This window comes from Lissotriton helveticus, chromosome 7 (assembly GCF_964261635.1).
Source record: "Lissotriton helveticus chromosome 7, aLisHel1.1, whole genome shotgun sequence".
NCBI lineage: Eukaryota > Metazoa > Chordata > Amphibia > Caudata > Salamandridae > Lissotriton > Lissotriton helveticus.
Window position 1 is genome coordinate 914124260 of NC_136068.1, and position 21944 is coordinate 914146203.

At 42.0% G+C, this 21944-nt stretch overlaps 1 protein-coding gene across 2 annotated transcripts in view; it reads left to right on the forward strand.

The window, feature by feature from the left end:
- The window catches only part of GABRB2 (gamma-aminobutyric acid type A receptor subunit beta2), a 933998-nt gene that overhangs the window by 896785 nt on the left and 15269 nt on the right, over window positions 1-21944 (forward strand). The window contains exons 6-8 of one of the 2 annotated variants that reach the window (XM_078653411.1): window positions 13800-13937; window positions 16671-16823; window positions 18854-19102. In XM_078653411.1, coding sequence (XP_078509537.1) covers window positions 13800-13937; window positions 16671-16823; window positions 18854-19102 — 540 coding nt within the window. The remainder of the gene's footprint in view (window positions 1-13799; window positions 13938-16670; window positions 16824-18853; window positions 19103-21944) is intronic. The other variant, XM_078653410.1, reaches the window with a different exon arrangement.

The window sequence follows — 21944 nt, forward strand, 5'->3', positions numbered from 1 at the left end:
ACACTCTATGAGACTGCACTATATTATGCAGCACTCTAATCTATGCCACTTCATTGTACACCACTGAATTATATGCTGCTAAACACTACGCCACTGCACTCTATGAAACTGCACCCTTCACCACTATACTCTGAAACACACTATGCCAATGCCCTCTACAGCAGTCTACTCCACTCTTCGCCATTCCACTCTAAGACACTCCTTGGAATTCTCCTCTATGCCATTAACCTTTAGTCGTGCTGAACAGCAGCCACACTGGTGTACAACATGGCTCATGCCTAAAATACGTTGGCATGGCCAATAGCTCATGCATAGACGAGACCTATTGACTTTGCCAATGCTTGTTATTTGTTGGAATTATATTTTCGATGCCTCGCCATCACTCCTCCAGCAGCAGATGCATATATGACTGCCTTGTACTAAAGTAAAAAAACACTTTCCAAACGCACACATTAGCTTTGCCATCCATCAGCCACATTCTTATAATACTGCCATTGTCAGTCATGTAGTCTGCAAATATTACAAATCTGTCTGACACATTTTTATGTCATATATAAAATAAATATGTGAAATTCTACATAATCTTTCGAGGGTGGCTTTCATTCTGAAATGGCAGTGATTACAAAGGTGGCAGGTTTAATGTACCAAAGACTACATCATTCTGCAAGATGGATATTTTTACATTTAAAGGCACAGTGTGCAACAGTGCTAGAACGCATGTGAATGAGACACGAGAAGTCAATGAAAGAGACGGATGGCAAAGCGTGGATGCTGAGCATAATAAACGGGCACTTAACTGCGGCTTAGGAAGGGGATATGAATCTCTGTAAGTGTGGGGAGCTGGGTAGAATCGAAATGATGCTAACAAACACGACGTCAAAGCCATATCAAATGTAACAGGGCGAGCTGCCAAGCTCTTGCGAGAAACCACAAATCCATTATAACAGCAGCGAGGACCTTCAGCCGCTGTTTGGTGCAACTCTCTCTCTAAAGGACAGGCATCACTTTCACATCAAACAGTTTTAGGGACTACAACGCTTCATGGAGGAAGAAAAGGAAATGATGGTTGCCCAGGCACTAATGCCAAAGCAGTCAATACCTGCAGCTCCCTTTCGCAGACATTTCCAAGAAATCCATTAACTTCTTCTATCAGTGAACATTGCAACAATAGTCCATACAGAAATTAAAATATACACCCAGGCCATTTTTAAGACGCCAACTGACTTGACGAACTACAATTTCTTTTCTACGGAAACCCCGGACCAGATCTAAAATGGGAATATTGTACAGAAAGGTGACACCATCTCTTCCCTTTTTAGCTGATACCACCATGTCAGTCCCTGTGAATAAGAAAACGTTGCTTGGATGACAACATTGGTTGCTCCTTTTTACTCATGAAATTATAGATGCTAAGTTAGCACCTCATTTATCATGCCAGTGAATCCCACTTCCCCATTTTACAATTCGGCACTGTACTGTATTAACAGCAGCTCGGGTCTAATTCATGTGGCTTATTGGGTGAGACTAACGACCTGGTTTAGAGTTGATTGGGAAGGTACTTTGTTGCAATGGCGAGGGAGCACCCTCCCCACCAAACTGACTGTCCATCTACCTCATTTAGATTCAGGCGAACCTTCAGTATGTCAGCAACAGAGACTGCTCCTCTCCATTGCTGACATACTAATTAGATGGCCCGACTGAGAAAGGGCCGTCGGAGGTTTGGGCATTTCACCCCCCCAACCTTTTTACAGTGGGCGGTCAAATGGCAAATACATTTTCACAGGTAAAACTTGGCGGTAAGAGGGAGTGCAAACTGCAAATTGACCCCCACTTTAGGGGAAAACTTCCATGGTCTCTGTTGTTGCCGTATCGCTGTATTGCTTGACCGTGACCCCGACGTGCTGCTGTTATCGACGAGGCAAGGCGAGAGTGAGCACCTGGAGCTGGAGCCCGGAACTGTTACACGTGTGTGCCGAAAGGAAATCTTCGGCGAGTGCTTCGATGGAACGTTTTTTATCCCCTACTCAAAGTGAAGGCGCCCTGCCTGTTAACGGCTGCCGTTCCCGCCGCCCGCCCACCCGCACTCCCCCAAAAGAAGCCTGAAAACTGTGCTACTCGAGCGCAGCATGAGCCCCCGCTTGAGCGCCTGCCCAGGGAGGTGGTAGCTCGGCGGGCACGAAGTAAGGTGGGAGGGGGAGAGGAGAATGTGTGGCTGAAGCCTGGCTGATGAGAGTAGGGTGACCAACTGGCATTGGTGCAAATTCAGGACGGTGAGTGTAAAAATTCAGGACAAAGGGTCGAAATTCAGGACACAAATTCAGGACAAGAGGTCAAAATTCAGGACAAAACTTCAGGACAATTGGATACGTTTTACAGACAGATCAGAGGTCGCGCAATAGTATAGAAGTAAGCCCAGCCATATCCAAACATATTCAACAATTTGCAAACCTATCCATCATGTATCCTTCCATCTATCATTTCACTCATCCATCCCCTCATCCATCCACCCTTTCACCCTATCCATCTGTACACTCATCCATCCACTCTTCTACCCATCCATCCATTCACTCATCCATCCAGCCATTTACCCTTTCACCCATCCAGCCATCCTTTCACTTACTCATCCATCCACCCAGTCACTCATCCTTCCACCCTTCCACTCGATCAGTCATCCATCTAGCCTCCCTTTCTTTCTCCATCGACCCTTTCACTTAGCAATCCTTCCTTCCATCCATCCATCCACCCATCCATCTACTAATCCACTCATGAATCCATCCATTGACCATATCACTCATCCATTCTTTCTCTCATCCATTTATCCTTTCACTCCTTCACTTATCTATTCATCCTTTTGTCCATCTCCCCTCCCTTTCACTCACTCATCCATCCTTACATCCACCCTTTCACTCATTCGTCCATCCATTCACCCTTGCATTTATCAATTCATCAATCCATCCATCATTTCACTTATCCATCCACCCACTCACTCACTCATCATCCACCTTTTCACTCATCTATCCTTTCACTCATGCATCCACCCTTTTACCCATCCAGCTACCCTTCCACCCATACATCCAGCCATTTACCTTTTCTCTCTTCCATCCTTCCACTCACTCATCAAAGCATCCATCCTCTCTCATTATCCATCTAGTCAATCTTTCATTCATCCATTCACCCTTTCACTAATTCATCCAGCCATCCCTTCACTTACTTACTCGCCCACCTTTTCATATTAATTTTGAGCTGAGCCTTTTTGAGAAGAGGCCCATCAAGAACTTCACCCTTGCTGCAGGAGCCATTCCAGGACTGGGACAGAAGCCACCCAGGGCGGAGACAGGATCCACCACAGTGGGGGGACAAGAGCCATCACAGGCGGGGGTGGACTGGAGCCACAACATGGGGGACAGGAGCCATCACAGGCGAGGGGGTGGACTGGAGCCACAACATGGGGGGACCGGAGCCATCACTGAGGGGAAGGCAGGAGCCACCACAGGCGGGGGGGACAGGAGCCACCAGGGTGGGCACAGGGTGGGCATGCAGTATTCTAGTATAATCTTGGTCTCTTCCAGGGTGGGGTAGGGCTCCTCACCCCCTCCTGGACAAGGCAAGGAGAAGACAGGCTCTTTCCAAAATGTTAGTTTTGCCCACCCCCTCCCCCCACTGTGATGTACAGTATTTAAAGGAGATGCTCCAAGAGAACTGGTTTAACTGATTGTCCTCCATACTTTGTTAATCAGTGTGGGTGCAATTGTGCCATTTCTTAATTTTATTACATTATAGACTGCATGTTAGAAGAACCAAGGTTTGTTTACAATTTAGTGACAGTATTTAAGCTCTGTGAAGAGAACCGTGTGCTGCCTCAGTGTAATCACGGCCGATTCTAGCATGTTTGGGGCCCTGGGTAGAAATGGAATGTGTGAGCCCCCCTCTAAATAGCAGAGACATGATGCATTCAGGGCTATTTGCATCTGAATAGATGCCCCTGCTCACTCCTGAAGCTGCAGCCCCTCCCTCTCCGTCCCCTTCAAGCACCTCTTAACCGGTCATCAAGGGCTGGAGGTGTGAGGGTTGCCATCCCGCTGTGCCTCGCCAATGCTGCTGGGTGTCTGAGCTTTGCATCAGAGTCAAGAAGGGAGGAGGGTGGAAGCTGGGCCGGCTTTAGGGTAGTGGACCGGGGCCCGGGGTTAAAATTACGGACAAATGCCGTCCGTTAAAGTATCCTTCACGGACAACGGACAGACGGCCGAAATTACGGACTGTCCGTGAAATTTACGGACGGTTGGTCACCCTAGATGAGAGGAGTAAGCAGCGTGGTAGGAGCCAGCAGGAGGAAGCGGTTCAATTTAACTCCACATAACCCTATACCTGCACCAATCTCGCAGTAGTTATTTAGCGAGGGTGCTTAAGGAGGAACTCTGTTTTCTGTTTACTGTACTGGAAATTAGGGACACATCAAGAAAAAAAAGGGCACGGTGCACGGCGCAAGTACAAGCTTAAGGCACAACAGAGGTAAGCGACAAAAAGGTTTTATCTTCTAACTTTAAGTTGTTATCACCCCCCCTGAGCACTGTGTTTGATAAACCTGGGGTAGGTCCTGGGACTATACTGCGTGATTATTAAACTGCATGTAAAGTATAATCGGAAGTGCTTAAATGGCCCCTGGAGAAATAAAAGTGCATTAGGACCAGTACAGAAAGAAAAGGTTACTGCAGGAGATCAAAAAATCTCTGGGGAGAATTTGATTTGTCCAGGGGCAGAGCCAAAATCTAAACGTGTTCAAAGGAAAAAAGGGAAAGCCTCTAAGGAACCACAACAAGGAGGAAGTAAGAGAGGCATAGCATCAAACTCCCTCAAAGATTTTGTGGGAAAGCACTTTAAAAGGGTCTTTTCCCTGCTAAATCACCGGCTAGAGAGGAAGGGGATGAATCATGGAAAGGGGGCTCCTCCTTAATTTTTGACGAATGCACGGTGGACTCTGTAAATCTGGCTAATCAATCGGTACAGTCTCTGATAAGACATAAGGGGGCAATAATGTCACCTCGACTTTCCTCATCACCGCTACTGCTATTACAGATGTCCAATGAAGCAGAAAGCCTGGGTTTAAGTCAAAATGATGAAGTAGCCCAAACCTCAGACGGAAGATTAAATGGAAAAGAAAGCCCGGTTTCATACGGAGCCAAGGGACCAGTGCATTTGGAACAATTTGGCGATACTAATGGTGAAAATAAATCCTTAGAGATAGATATGGAATCTTCCGATACCCCCGCTTTTTCAATGCTGGAGTTAATGTTAATGCTGCAGAAATCACTCCAAGGCTTGTTGGAAGTGACTATGTTAAACCATGACATTTTAAAAACTCAGAAAATGCACCTCTTCAAAATCGAGGGAGAATTACATGGCATTAGGGGGCAAATGCCATCATTGTTATGACCTGTCTCGGACCCTGTATCAATAGCCCTAATGAGGGAGGGGGAGGAGGAGATTGAAAATGTTGATCCCCCGATGGTTAACCATGATGCTGAATCACCAACTACCAATCATGAAGTTAATGTTTCAAGATGGCCGATGTTGGTAAACAGAAGGGGTGATTATATAAGTCATGGTTTATCAAAACGTGTGAGATTGGTAGGAAGAGATGCACAAAGAAAGGGTAAAACAAGTGTAATAAAAGAGAGAAGGGAGCAGAAGAAATGAATAGGAGTACCTGAACAAGAACCTAAGTTTGAACCCCCTAAAACAGTGAGAGAAACAAGAATAACAAGAATAAGTGCAGAGAAATCAGCAAGGATGCTAGCAAAAAAGGAGACCTGTAATAGGAAGCAAAATCACCAGGATAAGGAGTTAAAAAATATAAATCATATGCCTCCCAAGGTAGCAAGGACACCCGGCCCTGTGGTTTCCATTAAAGATAAATTATACTGGGGTATTAGCTGGGAGGAAGGGGCTAGAATTATCACTCAACAGTCACTGAGGGGACATAGACTGGAAGGAGAGGAGGATAAAGGGAATAAGTGGCTTTACTTTGAACAAGTGAAAATGGGAATGGGTGGGAAAAAAATAAAGAAGAGTTCTCATCTAAATAGATTCCACCTTGCTAACTCATTTGCTCACTGCCCAAATCTAAAAGGGATAAGATCTAAAGACCTTCGGCAGGTGGGATTTCAAGTATCTTGTGATGGTAAATGGAGTTTACTAGGGTACAGCTCTATTTGGACCTGAATAAAACCGCAATGATAAATGCAAAAAAGGAAATACGTAAGGAAGGGATCAGGCTAGTGCCCAAAGAAGAGGTTGTACCAGAATATAATGCTCCGCAACAGAAAACTTTCCTACAGTTCCATGCGCGCCTAGGAAAGAGACAAGTGAAGCTACCAGGAAGTGAAGTGGACCAAGGGTTGAAAAACTTCAATATAGTAATAAATAAATCAGACCTGATGAAAGCCTGGAAGAACTGGAGCTATAGCACAAGTCCGACAGGCCCATCCCAGCGTTATATGGAGGGAACCGAATTTAACGGGCCATTGAGTGATATAGAATAGGTAACGGGGAAGCCACATGGCATAAAAATGTTCTCTTGGAACATAGATGGTCTCGGAACACAGCTAAAGCAGGATTTTTTTTTAAAACTCACGAAAAACAATGAGATCATTTGTTTACAAGAGACCTGGCTTTGTGGAGAGCCCCCTGTAGTTGAAGGGTTTCGACAAATCCATCGTTCGGCGATAAAATCTAGCACTGGCCCGCTGCAGGGGGCTCATTGATTTTATTATCTACAAACTTAGTGATTAGGGTATCCCAGTTACTTGTGACGTGTAAGTGGCTTTTGGGCTGTAGGATATCGACAACGTTTGCTGACAACAAATATCAAAATATGTTGATCCTAAATGTTTATATGCAATGGGGCTCACAGGAAGAATATGGGGTCGAACTGGGACATTTTAAGAATGATTTGGATTAATTTTGTGATAAGTATGGGAATTATTTAATTTTGCTGGAGGGAGATTTTTAACCATAAATTAAACCCAACATTGTTATATCTTTGGTACACAGAAATTTTAGATTCATATGATATAAAAAAAGCAGAGTTTTCTGAAAATATAATACCGACTGATGCTGCTAAGCTGGGAAATTACTTAGCGTCAAAAAGTCTTTTCTGTTAAACGGCAGGCTAGCTCAAGATTGTCCGGCAAAGAAAACCTTCAAATATGGGACTCAAAATTGCCCTATTGATTATGTTTTTATGCTGGCATGGTACTTTGAACTAGTAACAGATTTTAGGATTAGTCCTTCGAAATGTAGTGACCATAATTTAATAAAATTAGGGCTCATAATATCCCCACAGGCTGCTTGGGACCAAGTCATCTTACAAGAAATGGATTATCCGAAGCGGATAACTACTCGGTTATCGGAAAGGTTAACTAGACTGCAACAAAATGTTGTTAGGATGCGTGAGCGGTCAAAATGTATCATGGTATGTTGATAAAATAGATCAAGTAGTCAAATATATAAGTATAAAATTAAGAACAGATGCAAGGGCACCCAAGGATAAAGAAAGGATGCAGGCCAAACAAGGAAATTGGTTCAATATAGACTGCTTAAATAAGAAAAGAGAACTAAGGAGAGAAGAGCGTAGTTTACGCAAAAAATTTGACCAGGCTAGGGCCGAAAATCTCGCCAAGATAAAGAGAGAATATACCTCATTACTCCGTAATGCTAAAAGGGCCCATAAAGAAACATGCTGGGGAAAATAATTGGAGGCAATAGAATCTAAAAATATCCGTCAGTTCTGGATTCTAATAAAATCAGATACAGAATCTTCTGTTGCCCCAATGAACTGTGTAGTGGAAGAAGGGGCTTGGAAAGATTATTAACAGGAATTATATTTCCCGGGGAGGGAAATTGGAGAGGAGAGATCAAGGGATTGGAAAGGCCTAGTAGAGAATTTAAAATCAGATTGCTCAATAGTTAATGTGCTTACTACAATAAGGACTTTGAACGTAACAAGGGCAGCAGGCTCAGACAACCTACCAGCCCTGATAATAAATTCAAATCAGACCTGGTGGGCAGAATTCTTCTCTAAGATGTTTTTAGTAATCTTAGAACTAGGGAAGTTTCCCATAAATTGGAAGAGTGCAATAATTAGGCCGATTCATAAGAAAGGCGATGTATATGCCCCTAAGAATTACAGACTTATTAACCTGTTAGATATAGGAGAAAAAATCTTTGCGAAAATAATATTAAGAAAATTTAAAAAATTGGGTAGAGCAGGGATCTATTGTGCCAGTTGAACAAGGAGGGTTTGAAGAAGGTTCACTCTATTATAGATCACTGCTTTGCCCTGTGGGCATTGGCCAGGAAATTGATAGAGCAAAATGGTAAATTGTTTTGTTGCTTTGTCGATTTCCGGGTGGCTTTCGATTCTGTGGACCGTAATAGCCTCTGGGAAGTCCTGGAAAATTATGGAATACCGGATGGCATTTTTTATATTTTAAAAGAGTTACACAGTGGCAACTGGGCCCAGGTCATTAGGGACACAAAGAGGTCACTAACTCTCAAAATACCTGTAAAGAATGGTCTTAGACTGGGGTGCCAAAACCCCTGCTTCTTTCAGTTTTTCTAGCAGATCTCCCCGCAGTGCTAGAAATAGAAAGAAGTGCGAGTCCGCGTATGAATAGAAACAAAGTGCCCTGTCTTTTATACGCTGACGACCTTGTGATCCTTGACCAAACTGAAATGGGACTCCAAAGGAAATTAAATGTGTTTAAAAATTACTGTGATAAAAAGTTTTTAACTAATAATATGGAAAAAAGAAAGGTCTTACGATTTGGGTTTGGTTTTTAGGACAAGATAAACTTGAAATAGTAAGTGAATATAAATACCTAGGCCTCTGGTTTGATAGTGCATTGAAGTGGGGTACCCATTTGGAGGCACAAGCTGCAAAAGCCTGTTCGTCAGTCTGTGGCCTAAAACGATTTAATAAAGAATACGGCGACATGTCGCACAGACCCATGTTAAATGCATTTGAAGCTATGATCCCCCCGCAAGTTCTGTATGGTGCAGAAGTGCTCTATTTGAGTGGCAAAAGGGGGTGTCATCGTAAAGAAGGAATGATCTTAAAAATGCTGCTGTCTTTACCAAATAGTACCATGATTCAAGCAATCAGAATGGAAGTAGGGCTAACAGCATGGAATGTATAAACCTAATGTCCCTATTATGCTTTTTGAAACGGCAGGAGCTAGGTGGCACACAAAAGGTCTCAACATGTGCAGAGAGAAAATCCAAACTAGTAGCCTTGGTTGGGCACGGGGTGTAAGGACAACCCTCCAGACTGTAGCGGCACACCTAAAGATGAGCCTTTTGCAGCCATCCATGGACATAGTCTTTACAAAGAGAATGCTTAGGGATCAAGGGCTCCAATACTCCAGATCACAAGACCTTGATTATCTGAGGGTGAAAAAATCGGTTAACTGGGTAAGGAGCGCATGGTAAAAGGAGGCTCCGTTTCAATATTTGGATTTTCTGCCCAATAAATGGTTAAGACACGAAATCCTATGCGTTCGTGTGGGTATTAACCCTTGGAAGTCGGAAGGAAAAATAAAAGCAACATTGATCCAAACGGATGGTATCTGTAAATGTGGCATAGGAGTAAGAAATTATATTTTGCATATATTGCTTGATTGCACATTGATTTTAGGAATACGGAAAGTATTTTTATGTCCAATATTTTTAAAATATAAGGTGAATTTACGTGCTCAAGCTGCTTGTCTTCTTATGGATATGTCATCCCTAGATATTACAATTGCTTTGGGGAAGTTATTGAAAGCGACACAGGACTTTGTGAAGGAGAAATTAAAAGAGGGGGGCTGATTTTAAAACTTTTTAGAAGTTCTCCCAAGAATGAGAATTTTATGAAATTATATTTTTGTAAATTGTGTTAAAATGAAATGTGGTTTAATTATGCTATCACTATGAGGATCCAAAAGTTTGTGTATGGTTTTAAACACTATGGTCTAAATAAACATTGTTTATCTCTCTCTCTATCCACGGTGTAGGGATCAATAGTTTTTTCTATTTTCAAAAACAAAATAGTGGTTTGGGGTTTTGTTTTTGAAAATAATCAAGCATGTTAAAAGTTTTACAATGTTAGTCATGTTGCAGAGCTGTTCGTCAAACCTTTTATACATTGACAGGAACTGCTGTGCTGGTTGTTTCAGCAGTGTAAGGGATTCCTCCTGTGGTGCTGGACATCTCTAAATTCGGATGTGGTTACTCCATGAGGGGAGGAATATTTTACTCCGCCACCCTGATGGAGTAAAAACATTACTCCTTTAATATGAAAACTTAAATCTGAATATTCATGTATATATTTCTGCTGATTAGAATGATTTCAAATGAGGATATTGAACTCAAAACAGTTACATCACTTTGTTTTAGCCCACAAAGTTTTTTTCTTTGACCCATAATGAATGTTTCCACCAAAAGCAGACAGGCTGTTTTTGATGAAAACATTCATTGTAGGTCATTGCAGGTCATAAGTCATAAAATGCGCACAAAAACCACTATTGATGAATGTAACAGACAGTATTCCAGTTTTATGTCGTACAGACAAAATATAATGAGCATTAGAATGCTTTACATAAGGGCAGTTTCATACTGCAGACACACAGTTTAAATAAGAGCATATTCTAAAAGATTACACAAAAGAATAGATAATAGCAGTTTACATAAAAAGCTTCACAATACTAACAGTTTTGTAGTATGAAGTATTATATTGACTTTTAGCATTTGAGTAGTAATCACTACCCTTTTTGGGGGGCGGCAGCGTTCATCCACACCAGCATACTACACCATGTGGATCTGTGGTTGGAAGTGTTTTTCTTTGCTCTGAGCCCATATAGGAACTGTTTCCATGTCGAGCCAATACAACTGAGGTTCGGTATAGTGTAAGGGGTCAAATCACTTAACAGTGTGATGCAAAGGGGCGCGTGAGATACAGAATAATATTTTTATAGTTTGTGGCATGCTGGCTGCTCTGATTAGGTCTGATAAATTCAGGGTTAATTGTAAAATCTATTGATGCCGGCCTCCCCCACTTCTCTGCTTTTACTCCTTTGTCTATCTCCTGAGCTGCATACTTCCAACTGTCCAACATTCTCCTCACAGCATCGACTTTCTTTTTATAACATCAGAGGAACTTTAACTCTGACTACATCCAGAATCCAGCTGCAGCCGGTAGTGGGAGTACCTGCCAGGCGGTGACGTGGGGAGGGGAAGGGGCAGGGTGGGGGGTAGTAGTGTATGGATTACGGAACTTAACAGGTAAGTAAACATATAAATAAATAAAACGAATTTCGTTGCGTGCACTGCATCGCATTAGGTGATGCAGTGCACGCAACAAAATTCGTCCACTTGGAAACATGGACTGCTGTGAGGGGAGCCACTGTAGTTGTGGATCCCTTCACAGCACAGATATCCCGATTAGGAAGATGGGGCTCTTCAAAGAAGGACACCTGGTAGGGTATAGATGACCCCCAGAATGTTAAGAGGTGAACCATCCTAAACAGAAAAGGCGACCGAATATGTTCAGTCCACAGTGAAAGCTTCGTACATCCTCGGTAAACTTTGTTCCACACATCCACCTCTGCATTCAAGAAATTATTTATATGAGAGCAAAGCATACAGCTAAGCAGGGCCATATGCACATGTTAATTCATTTCTCCAGACCAAAGGCTGAATATAGAAGCCAAGCCAATACCCACATTAGTTGGTACCTGGTTCAGATCATTGACGTATTTTCCAATGTTGATGTTTACCTGATATCACACAAACCTTTCATAAAAACATCTTAATAGTTGTCACTACACCTGAGAAATTAATTTAGGCCAATAACAGGGTTTTGGACAGTTCCACATGCTATTGAGCATGAAGACGTTTGCCACAAGAGGAAAGCTTGATTTAAGCCAGTGCTTCCGGTGCTTAGCTCCTGCACTTAATTGTCAATCCCACCACTTGTGACAGTCTGCCACAAGATGACACTGTCTGGCTAATTTAGAGATTACCACAACAACAGTTCTTTATCAGTTCATTATACATTAAAATGTAATATTGCCTGCTGTCCAAGCCATTCTTATAGCTTTGGGGGCCTGGAATAGTCCAAGTTATCACACTTGTAGGAATGTGATGATTAGTAGTTGTGTTGTTATGATCATTGGCAGCTTGACAGAGGCAATGTGTGGTGCAACCTGCAGTGGCCTCCTGACCAGAGCCCTGGCACTTATTTTATTTTACAAATTAAGCAATGCACAAGAGTTTGATTTGTCTGTCGGTAAAAATTATCCTTCTCCAAATAACGTATTTTCAGACGTGGTTAACAATTGTAGATAACATATAAGATGCAGTTTCTTAATATTTGACACCTCGAAATGTCAGTCTATGACCTGGTATGTGAGTGAAGGGAAATTCAATTTAAAGAGAAAGTGCATAATATCTGAGGTTGGATTTGCAGGCCAGAGCGCGTAGCAAATTTCAACAGCTGAAATACAAAAGAGGAATCATCAGACTATGGATTTTTACAGGACTAATATTGAAAGAATTTTCAAGGCAGCCATTGGCTCCTTAGCTGCCTTGACTTCCATTCATCCTCGCACTCGTCAACTACAGATCTGCAAATTATTTGCCCTAGTAAATTATTGATAGAATAGTCCAGCACAAGAACCTATAAACCACCGAAGGAAAAGAAAAAAATACAAGATAAAATATGTGACTTTAATCCTGGTTAGAATAACTCGATGCACAATAAGCAGTGGATTGTTTTAATCTTCTTTAGTACTGTACTTGCAACCAGCACGTCTGAAAGACTTTGACTGCTGTCCCCAACGTTGCATCAGCTACTAAATGTGTTTCTTTACTAAAAGAAAATGCACGCCATTAAATGTTTAACAACTGAATGTTTCAAGAGGTTGCATTTCATTTGACGGTTGGCTTTGTACTAGGCAGTGTCTGCCAATTCATCACCGCCAGCCTTGGTAGTGTTTTAGCAGGTTAACTTGCTGCTGCTGGTACGAACGCAGCCACGGACATTAGTCGAACGTGAGAGAGAAGCCCTTGCCTCACTTTGGGAAAGTATATATTTTTTCCCTGGTGCTCTGGTTTTCGACTTTTCCCACCACCTCATTTGCATGCACCTGCACAGATGCTTCACAGCTGTATATCTGAATAATGTCTCATTATGCTGCAACTATTCACACCTCATTGTGTTTTATTCCTCATTCCAACCCTGAATTTCATCTTCCGGTGTTTTAATTGTTTTCCTCCTGTGATAGAAGAGATAGATGTTGATTAAAGATTTTCAGAGAATTAATGAATTTCGTATTTAGAGTGCCTTAACGTCCCCATCACTAGAACACAAATATGCAACCTAAGTTTGATGCCACCTGCAGGACTGATTTTCATGTGTTGAACACTTGAATGAACTTGCAATGCCTTTCTGGTTACATTTAAGCTATTGCTTTTGTTCAGTTTCACTTTATTGCTGGTAACCTTACTAAAAAGCCACACATTTGAGTACAATCAAAGATACAAACTTTCTGCAAACTTTATTTCGCAATTTTTACCAACCAAGCTGTTCTCGATGTTCTACCAGAGCAAAGAGACATTTTGTAACCCCAGTCTCTCTGACACACCATAAACTATGTTGATAAACCATTTGTGCCCTGAAGTAAAGGATCACAGATTGCATTGATTTTAAATAAACAGTTGTACACAGAGCCTGTAGTTACACATTTCCCTATGTCTTCCAGATGGCTATACTACAGATGACATCGAGTTCTACTGGCGGGGCAGCCCCCATGCAGTTACAGGAGTAGAAAAGATTGAATTGCCTCAGTTCTCCATTGTTGACTACAAGCTTCTCTCCAAGAATGTTGTGTTCTCCACAGGTATGGTATGGCATGAAAAACTGGGTAATGAAAGCGCTATGCAAAGCAGAATACCAGGAGCCAATTAGGTATTGATTCAAGTAGGCGGACACGTGGTCTGTACATCCCACTCTGTTCCCTGAAAACCAGCTGACTTGAACTTTCTCCATTAACACAAGTAGTAGATTAGGGATGTCCAATGTTTGGTAACGGGACTCAATACAAGCAACATTTCAGTTTATCCAAATGTGATAAATGTACATTTATGAGTTAAACAGAAAAAAATATAGAGACAGCTGTAATCCTGAATATTGTAGGGGTGGGACACTTTTGGACCTTTGAAATTTGGCCAACCGTGTACCTTACCTTACCCTACCATGCTGAGACCAAGCCCATTGTAAATAAATGAACTCAAGCCATAGAATATTTATACTAAGCAAATGTACTACATTGGTTAAAAAAAATGGAGGTATGATTTACTTTTTTACTTCATCAGTCCTAGAACATTTGAGAGGGAAATGAACACCTTAGCAGGAGTTTGCAGAGTTTAAATTCGATCTCTAAAGCTGGGCGAAGAAAGGTACCTTCACCCTTTGTGACGGTGGATGAAGTTCACTGACTTTGTCCAAATTCATTTGAAGCGACACATAGATTCAATGACCACAGCTCTCTGCAGCATGACATCCAAAAAAAGGAAGGGATGAACATCAGACACTAGGGAGCTAGGTACCTAGTTAATTTTATTATCAATCATAGCTGCCCTAGTAACATGAGTCACAGCAGAAAATGCCACAAGACTCACGCTTATTGGGGACTTTGCTGATGGTTGTGCAATGCGGGCAATGACCATCCACTCTCCACACACTTGAAGTGGAAGCCTTGTGGCAGATGATGAATAACCATTACGTACGGATCAGTAGCGGTCGGTGGTGGGAGTAGCTGCCGGGCGGTGATAGGGGGAGGGGCAGGGTGGGGGGTAGTAATCTATGGATTACGGAGGATTACAGGTAAGTAAACATTTAAATAAATAAAACAAATTTCGTTGCGTGCACTGCATCGCATTTGGGGATGCAGTGCACGCAACAAAATTGTATTTATTTATTTATATGTTTACTTACCTGTAATTCTCTGTAATCAATAGATTACTACCCCCACCCTGCCCCTCCCCCTCCTCACGTCACCGCCCGGCAGCTACTCCCACCACCGACCGCTACTGGTACTGATGCGCACATGCTCAGCGACGGCCAGGAAGCTCACAGTGATGAGGAGAGTCAGGAATGCTTTCTTGCTTTCGTGATAATTCTCTTTTACTCATCTTTTGCCACATTGCATTTCACAAGGATGACAAATAATTAAAAAAATATTTGAAGCTATAAATCATTTGCTTCGCAATTTCCCTATCTCACGTAAGCAGCGTAATCAAAACCTTACATGCTGAAAGGAATATTAATCTAGAGATAGCTAGTGTGAGCACTGCCATTGATTTAGTGCAGCTGGTGTGTTAAACGATTGCTCATTTCCAGGGTCACCATTAGGATGTCACACAACCTCTCAATCCAAACCGCCTTATTGATCGTTTATCCTCTCTCCTTCCCCAACTATCCCTACTGTTAATCTGAAGTTATCACTCAAAGATGCTTTTCAAAAATCTCAAGCCCAATGTACCAGTAATGATGGCTTTCTGCAGTCTCCCACTGTAGTATGCTAGAACTGACTGTTCGAAATCTGCAGATCTTCTAGCTTTGGCCATGGACTGAGTGATGGTAGATGGAGGTTACAGACTCTAAAGAGCGTAAAATGCATTTTCGATTGGATTTCCGAGTTTGGCAGTTGCATCGGTCTTTTCAGCACACTCTGCATTTGTTTGTTTCACAAATGCAAATGACAGCAGCGCCAACACAGCTTTTCAGTCTCTTGGGGTTAAATAGTGAAGGTTTCTCAGCTGGGTAATGACAACACTGCAATTCAAAGAGCAACAGGAGGCAGCTCAACTTGTGACATATGCGTTTTAAAAGACATCAAAGCACCGCAGTTTGCTACTTAAAAGTGCCACTATAATACTTATGCAGATCAGTGTGCAGAAAGGAGGAAATCTATGACTGGGCCAAATTTTAACAGTTTCATATTCCATGGTTCAATATTCTAATGCATATAATTTCATCTGAAGCCCTATTTAATAGTACGTTTATACTTACTGATATTTGCATTTATTATGCTGCACTGTTATTTTAATATGTTTTGCAAATTATTCACTTTGCACATATCAAGCACTGACAGCGTTAAGGTGCAATATCCTGTTACCGAGCTCTGATTCTTCTTCAAGTAATGGTTATCTGCAAACATCTGCCGGGCAATTATGACTTAAAATGAGAAATAATTCTTCAAAGCTCATTATCGTTCTGCTACACTAACTACACAGCCACAGCCTGTGCAGGTAAAAGCGGTGGGGCTGGGTTGGGGGGGGGATGGGCGGCCGGATTCGACAGATGACCACGAGGGAAAATTAAATAAATAATTAATTGTCCCTCGTCATTGTCTGTGGAAATCCCAACCCACCCGGCCCCAACTCTTTTACTTGCACGGGCTGTGGCGGTAACTACAGCATGGAAGTAACCTTAATATATGTTTACTCTTGTCAGTATGGATCATGCTAACATCTTATCTCTAGGATTCTAGATTAGCACCGGTTGTTCAACGTTGTGAAATACCTCAGTGCCAGCATTTGAAATGTTGTGTTTTTTGTATTGTTCTTAGGATCATATCCAAGGTTGTCTCTCAGTTTCAAGCTCAAGCGAAACATTGGCTACTTCATCTTGCAGACCTACATGCCTTCCATTTTAATCACCATCCTGTCATGGGTGTCTTTCTGGATCAACTACGATGCTTCGGCTGCAAGGGTTGCTTTAGGTAACGCATGCTCACCTCAATCCCAGAGCTACAGTATTTGGACAAGAAATGTCTTCTGTCCCATTTGATCTCTTGACTACATCGAGAATCAACTTAATGATGTCATTTCCTGCAGTGCTTCTTGGGAATCCACAGGGTTCAAATACACCCTCTTGTTATATATTGCACTATTAGAGTATTCAATAGATTGTAATACTTTTCCAGCAATACTCAGTCTTGGTGTTTTGAGTGCAGCTTTCCTAAAGTGCCTAAAAGGTCGAGGATGTATTTGATTGGTATGTTTTAATGGCCTCAGCCAATATAATATATAAAAGATTGCTTTGGAAACCAGCAAGCAGGACCCTAGGTAATTTGGTATTTAATGGAAAGAGCCACTAAAAATAGTCATTATATTTCGCCAAAGGATCCGCTTCAAATCTTCCCTTCTTCCATACCGGCTTCATCCATTATTAGTGCTACATCCATGAATGTATCCACAGGCTATGGTCATGGTTCACAATATTTTCCAGTGACCAACCCCGTCCTTCACCTGGTCACTACACTCACATTTGCACTGTCCATCTCCCGCTGGTAAGAAAGATCTGGCCGGCATCATCTGTAGACAAAACTGTGACTACAGTCATGCATCTGCTGTTGTGTTGGCTTGAATGGTAAGATGCCATCACAGTTACTTTGTTAATATAGCTATTCTCCTGTTTAAAAGTAGTACAACATAAAGGTACGAGATATATTTGTCAATTAAGGAAAAAACATACATTTTTTCGGATAATGGCAAAAACTGAACCGTATCCCTGTAACCCACAGGGCACCATTCAAAGATTTCATGGGAAATCCGCTTGCTGCCTTCGGTATGCCACTAGGGAAACATGCACTCAAATTGGCTCTGAATTTTGTGTTCAGCTTGAGGTTTCATGTTTGCTATCTTCTAGTGTGGCCATTTGAAAGTATTAGAGGTGCATTTCTCTAACGTACTTTCAAGCACTTGGAACTTCTTTTGCTTTTTCTTGAGATGTAAAACTAGCATGCATGGTGCTCTCCTCAGGCAGTTGAAGACCTGAATGCTTCTTTTCTTCCATCGAGATGATCAAATGATGATTAATGTGTTTTGGCTTCACAGTTTGTAAAGTTGTATTTTTTTCCATTGATCGATATGTAATATATCTTTCAAGTTTTTTAACATGATCGATGGATGCAGGGATAGAAGGATAAAAGGGGAAATAAATATAATTAACGGCTAGTTGCCTTTGTGTGTTTGATTAATGGATTGAGTAAGTGGATGGGTGTTTAGATCAATAGGAAGGGATGGATGGATGGATGGATGGATGGAGATTAGCTCAAGTGCATAGTATTTCCATTATTTCAATCACCACATGTCGATATATTCCCTATATCGTCAGACAAAAAGACTTGGGTCCAAAGACGAAGCCAAACACATTGGAATGACAGGAATGTGACCCCTATGTAAATATCTCCCCTTAGAATACAATACAATGTGAAATTGGTTGCAGTGAGACCTGCACACAAAGTAATACAATTACAAATAACACCCCAAGAACACCTCTTGAAGTCCTCGAGTAAGATTATTCATTGATGAGAATTCAATATCAATCATGATGTATCAGTGACCTACATATAAGGAATGTAGAGGGTATTTTATTGATGTAGAAACATAGAGAACACGGCAAATTCTATTGTTGTGCATGGGTTGAAAGTAAAAGAGATTGTGCTGGTATGGGTGGGGAGAGAGTATGAGGGACTACGATGAGTGGATGATAGAGGATGAGATTCTGATGACATCTGATAAAAGTATGATGTTGAAATGGCAATAAGAAAATGTCAATTAATGAGACTTCCATAAGTTCATCACCTCAATAATAAGACAGAAGACCACTGTCTTTACAAAAAAACAGTGTCGTTGTGAAGAACTAAACCCTCTATTGGAAGTGATGGCATTAAGCATGAAGCATGCCTTCCAAAAGTGCCAGCAAGAACGGTGAATATTTCTAGCACACAACTCTCTCTTCTTGCAGGAATCACAACTGTGCTCACCATGACAACCATCAACACCCATCTGCGAGAAACCCTTCCCAAAATTCCATATGTGAAAGCTATCGACATGTACCTGATGGGATGCTTTGTGTTTGTGTTCATGGCATTGCTGGAGTATGCACTGGTCAACTACATCTTCTTCGGCAGAGGACCACAGCGCCAGAAGAGAGCAGCAGAGCGAGCCGCAAGCGCTAACAATGAGAAAATGCGACAGGAGGTCAATAAGGTAAATTGAGGACTTTGCCAATGGTGCCCTCTGAACATTGATGTTTGTGCACTGTTAAAAGCTGTGCTTAGCATATTCCCTGGCATGAATGTATCACTTGTTAAACCTTGTGTATCCTGCAGACAGTAAAAGAGAATAAATGGGAAGACTGTTTTGGCATCCTGATATACTTGGGTAGAAAGGGCTGAAGGTATGAAAGTTAGACTTAGTATATGGCCGACCAAATCTGCCAGTGTTTGTCTGCTCTAGATATTCATGTCATTTGGTGTCTCCTGGTTTGAATTTGCCTACTGTTCCCATCTGATTGATGTCACCGCCTAGGTGAGTCTCACAGGCATCAGAACTCTCTGTTCCTGAAGCCTGAAATGAGGTCATCGTCTACAACATCCACGCTTTGGTGGCTATTTTCTCTGTCTTATTTCTACTGAATTTCCTTTGTTTAGTTCAGTGAACCTGCCAAGAACCAAGACCTGGGGATGCTTCCGATTCCAAGTTTTTATAGTTTATATTGCAAACATTTTATTTCAAAGTCTCTGTGGTATATTAACTAGGAAATGGGGCAGCACTGCGAGCAACTTTGCAGTGCTGAGCTTCTTCATTTTAAAAAATGCAGGAAAGCTCCATATTCTCAGGAATATGGCGCACCCCTCTGTATTCCCTTGCGCTACCCCTAAAAATTGCTGCCTAGCGCTAGAGCAGACATGTGCTTCATTTTGCAAGAGTACCTCCATTGCAGGGATGATTGTTTATGTGCAGGAAGGTGTTCCTTCCTGCACATAAACAATCAATAATGGCATGTTGATGCTTCTATGTGTACTCAGAATGCAACACACTTAGACAGAGCAGACAACGATGAGAATTAAAAGTATTTCTCCTCATTAAACCACTCTAATGCCTACTTTGCTGGTGTTAGTTTTTGGTGCTGTCTCAGATTTACTGATTCTTGTAAATCTGGAGCAGTTTCAAAATGCAATGGGTTTTGGATGTAAACACCCATAGCAACACCCATTGCACGCCCCTTTCAAGCAAAGTGATGCATGAAAAGAGGCGCATTTACAAGGTGGCGTTAAGCCACTCAAAGTGGCTTAGCACCGCTTTGTAAATATGGATCAGGGAACTGCGCCAGCGGAACGTCGAAAAAAGTGAAGTTCCGGTTGCACAATGCCCTTGGAAATATGCCTCTCTATTCCGCTCTAGAATTATCATTTTATTCTTTGCATGCGCCAGGCAGGCATTTCGTCCAGGCCCCATGTGCTAGTGCCTGGCTCTGTAGGAGGATTGCTCTGTCAGTGCAGCGGCTGACTCCTTGCTTCAACTGCCTCAGCTGATGGGACTCCTAGTTGTCTATCTGACTTAAGAAGTCATTCTTGGGTGGTCTCACGGGAGTGTAACATTGCAGAGCTCCTATTCCTAATATAAAAGCCCTTTGTAGGGCTCGGCTGTGACCTATTCTCTACTCAGAAATGTGACCTCTCCTCATGCGTGTACGCTTCGTCATATTGCTAAAGAATCTCAGCTTAGCTCTACATGCTCATCAACATCTCCACGGGCAATATTAACACTGCTTCTCTTATCACTGCACTTTTCCAGATCCTTGACATACCACTCATACTTCCGAGCTCACAATAAGCATCTTCTGGCTAGAGTTTGACCTTACGTCAATCACATTTCTGTTCTCTAAGTTCTGCTGAGAGTGGATGGCACTGCTGTATTATTTATAATAGAATTTTCACTAACATATACCTGTCTCCTTTCAGTGATGAGTTAAAGCCTCCAGGGCTCAGAAGTGTCCATTGACAGACAGGTCAGGGTGACCGGCTAATATTGTTCTAAAAAGTGATCTCAACTCAGAAGCAGGTGCATTATTCTCTCTGTGGAAGCCAATTCATTGAGAGCCTCATTTACAATATTTTGATGCCCTGCAGCACAGCAAGTCTTCCTGCTGTGCTGCCTTGCATCAAGGGAAAAGGACAGGAATGCACCGTACCTACAAGATATGGCACTTTCCTGTCAATTTCCCCTGCATTGGTGAACAATGGGTTGTCATGTGCCAATGCAGACACCCTTCTGCAACGGTGTCTGTTATTGTATGGGTGATTGTTTTTGTGCAGGAAAGGATACCTGAAGCAGGTAGCACACATAGAAAAAGGAAAAACGTGGAGAAATAAAAGTATTTCTCCTCGTTGTGACTCCCTTGCGCCTCCACTGGGGAGGCGTAGGAATCTGAAGCATTCTCAGGTTTACAAAACTTTATAAATCTGCGAATGCGTCAGGTTCCATGGATGTTGCGCGTTAATACCCACAGCTACACCAATGGAATGCTCCTTTCACGCAGAGTAATGTGTGAAAGGGGCCATATTAACAAAGCCTTGTAAAGCCACGCACACTGTGCCACCACTGGTGCATCAAAAAAAGGGATGCAGCGGCGGCGCAAGGGGCTTGTAAATAAGCCCCTCAATGTCAAGTCACATTTTTCCAGATGTCTTCCTGCACATTCTTGCTTAATTGAACCCCTGGATCTGCCACCTGATTGTTATTTCTCTATCCGATTTTACAGTTGGATTAACTGCAGACAATAGAAATCCCACAATCAATGGTGACATAAATATAAGGTCTAAGCTGTATTAAAATGAACCCAGAAGTCTACTTTATAACATAGAGACCATCAATTCCACTCAGCTACTTCATGACCACACACATTTTAAGGGTAAACTTAAAGGCAAAAATATTGTCTGTTTTCTGTGGGCATGGTTCTTGTAACCACTTGCCTTCTTAAATTAAACTTTGGAGCAAATATTTGTATGGGCTACCATATGATTGCTTAATAGCTCAGGCTATAATAAATG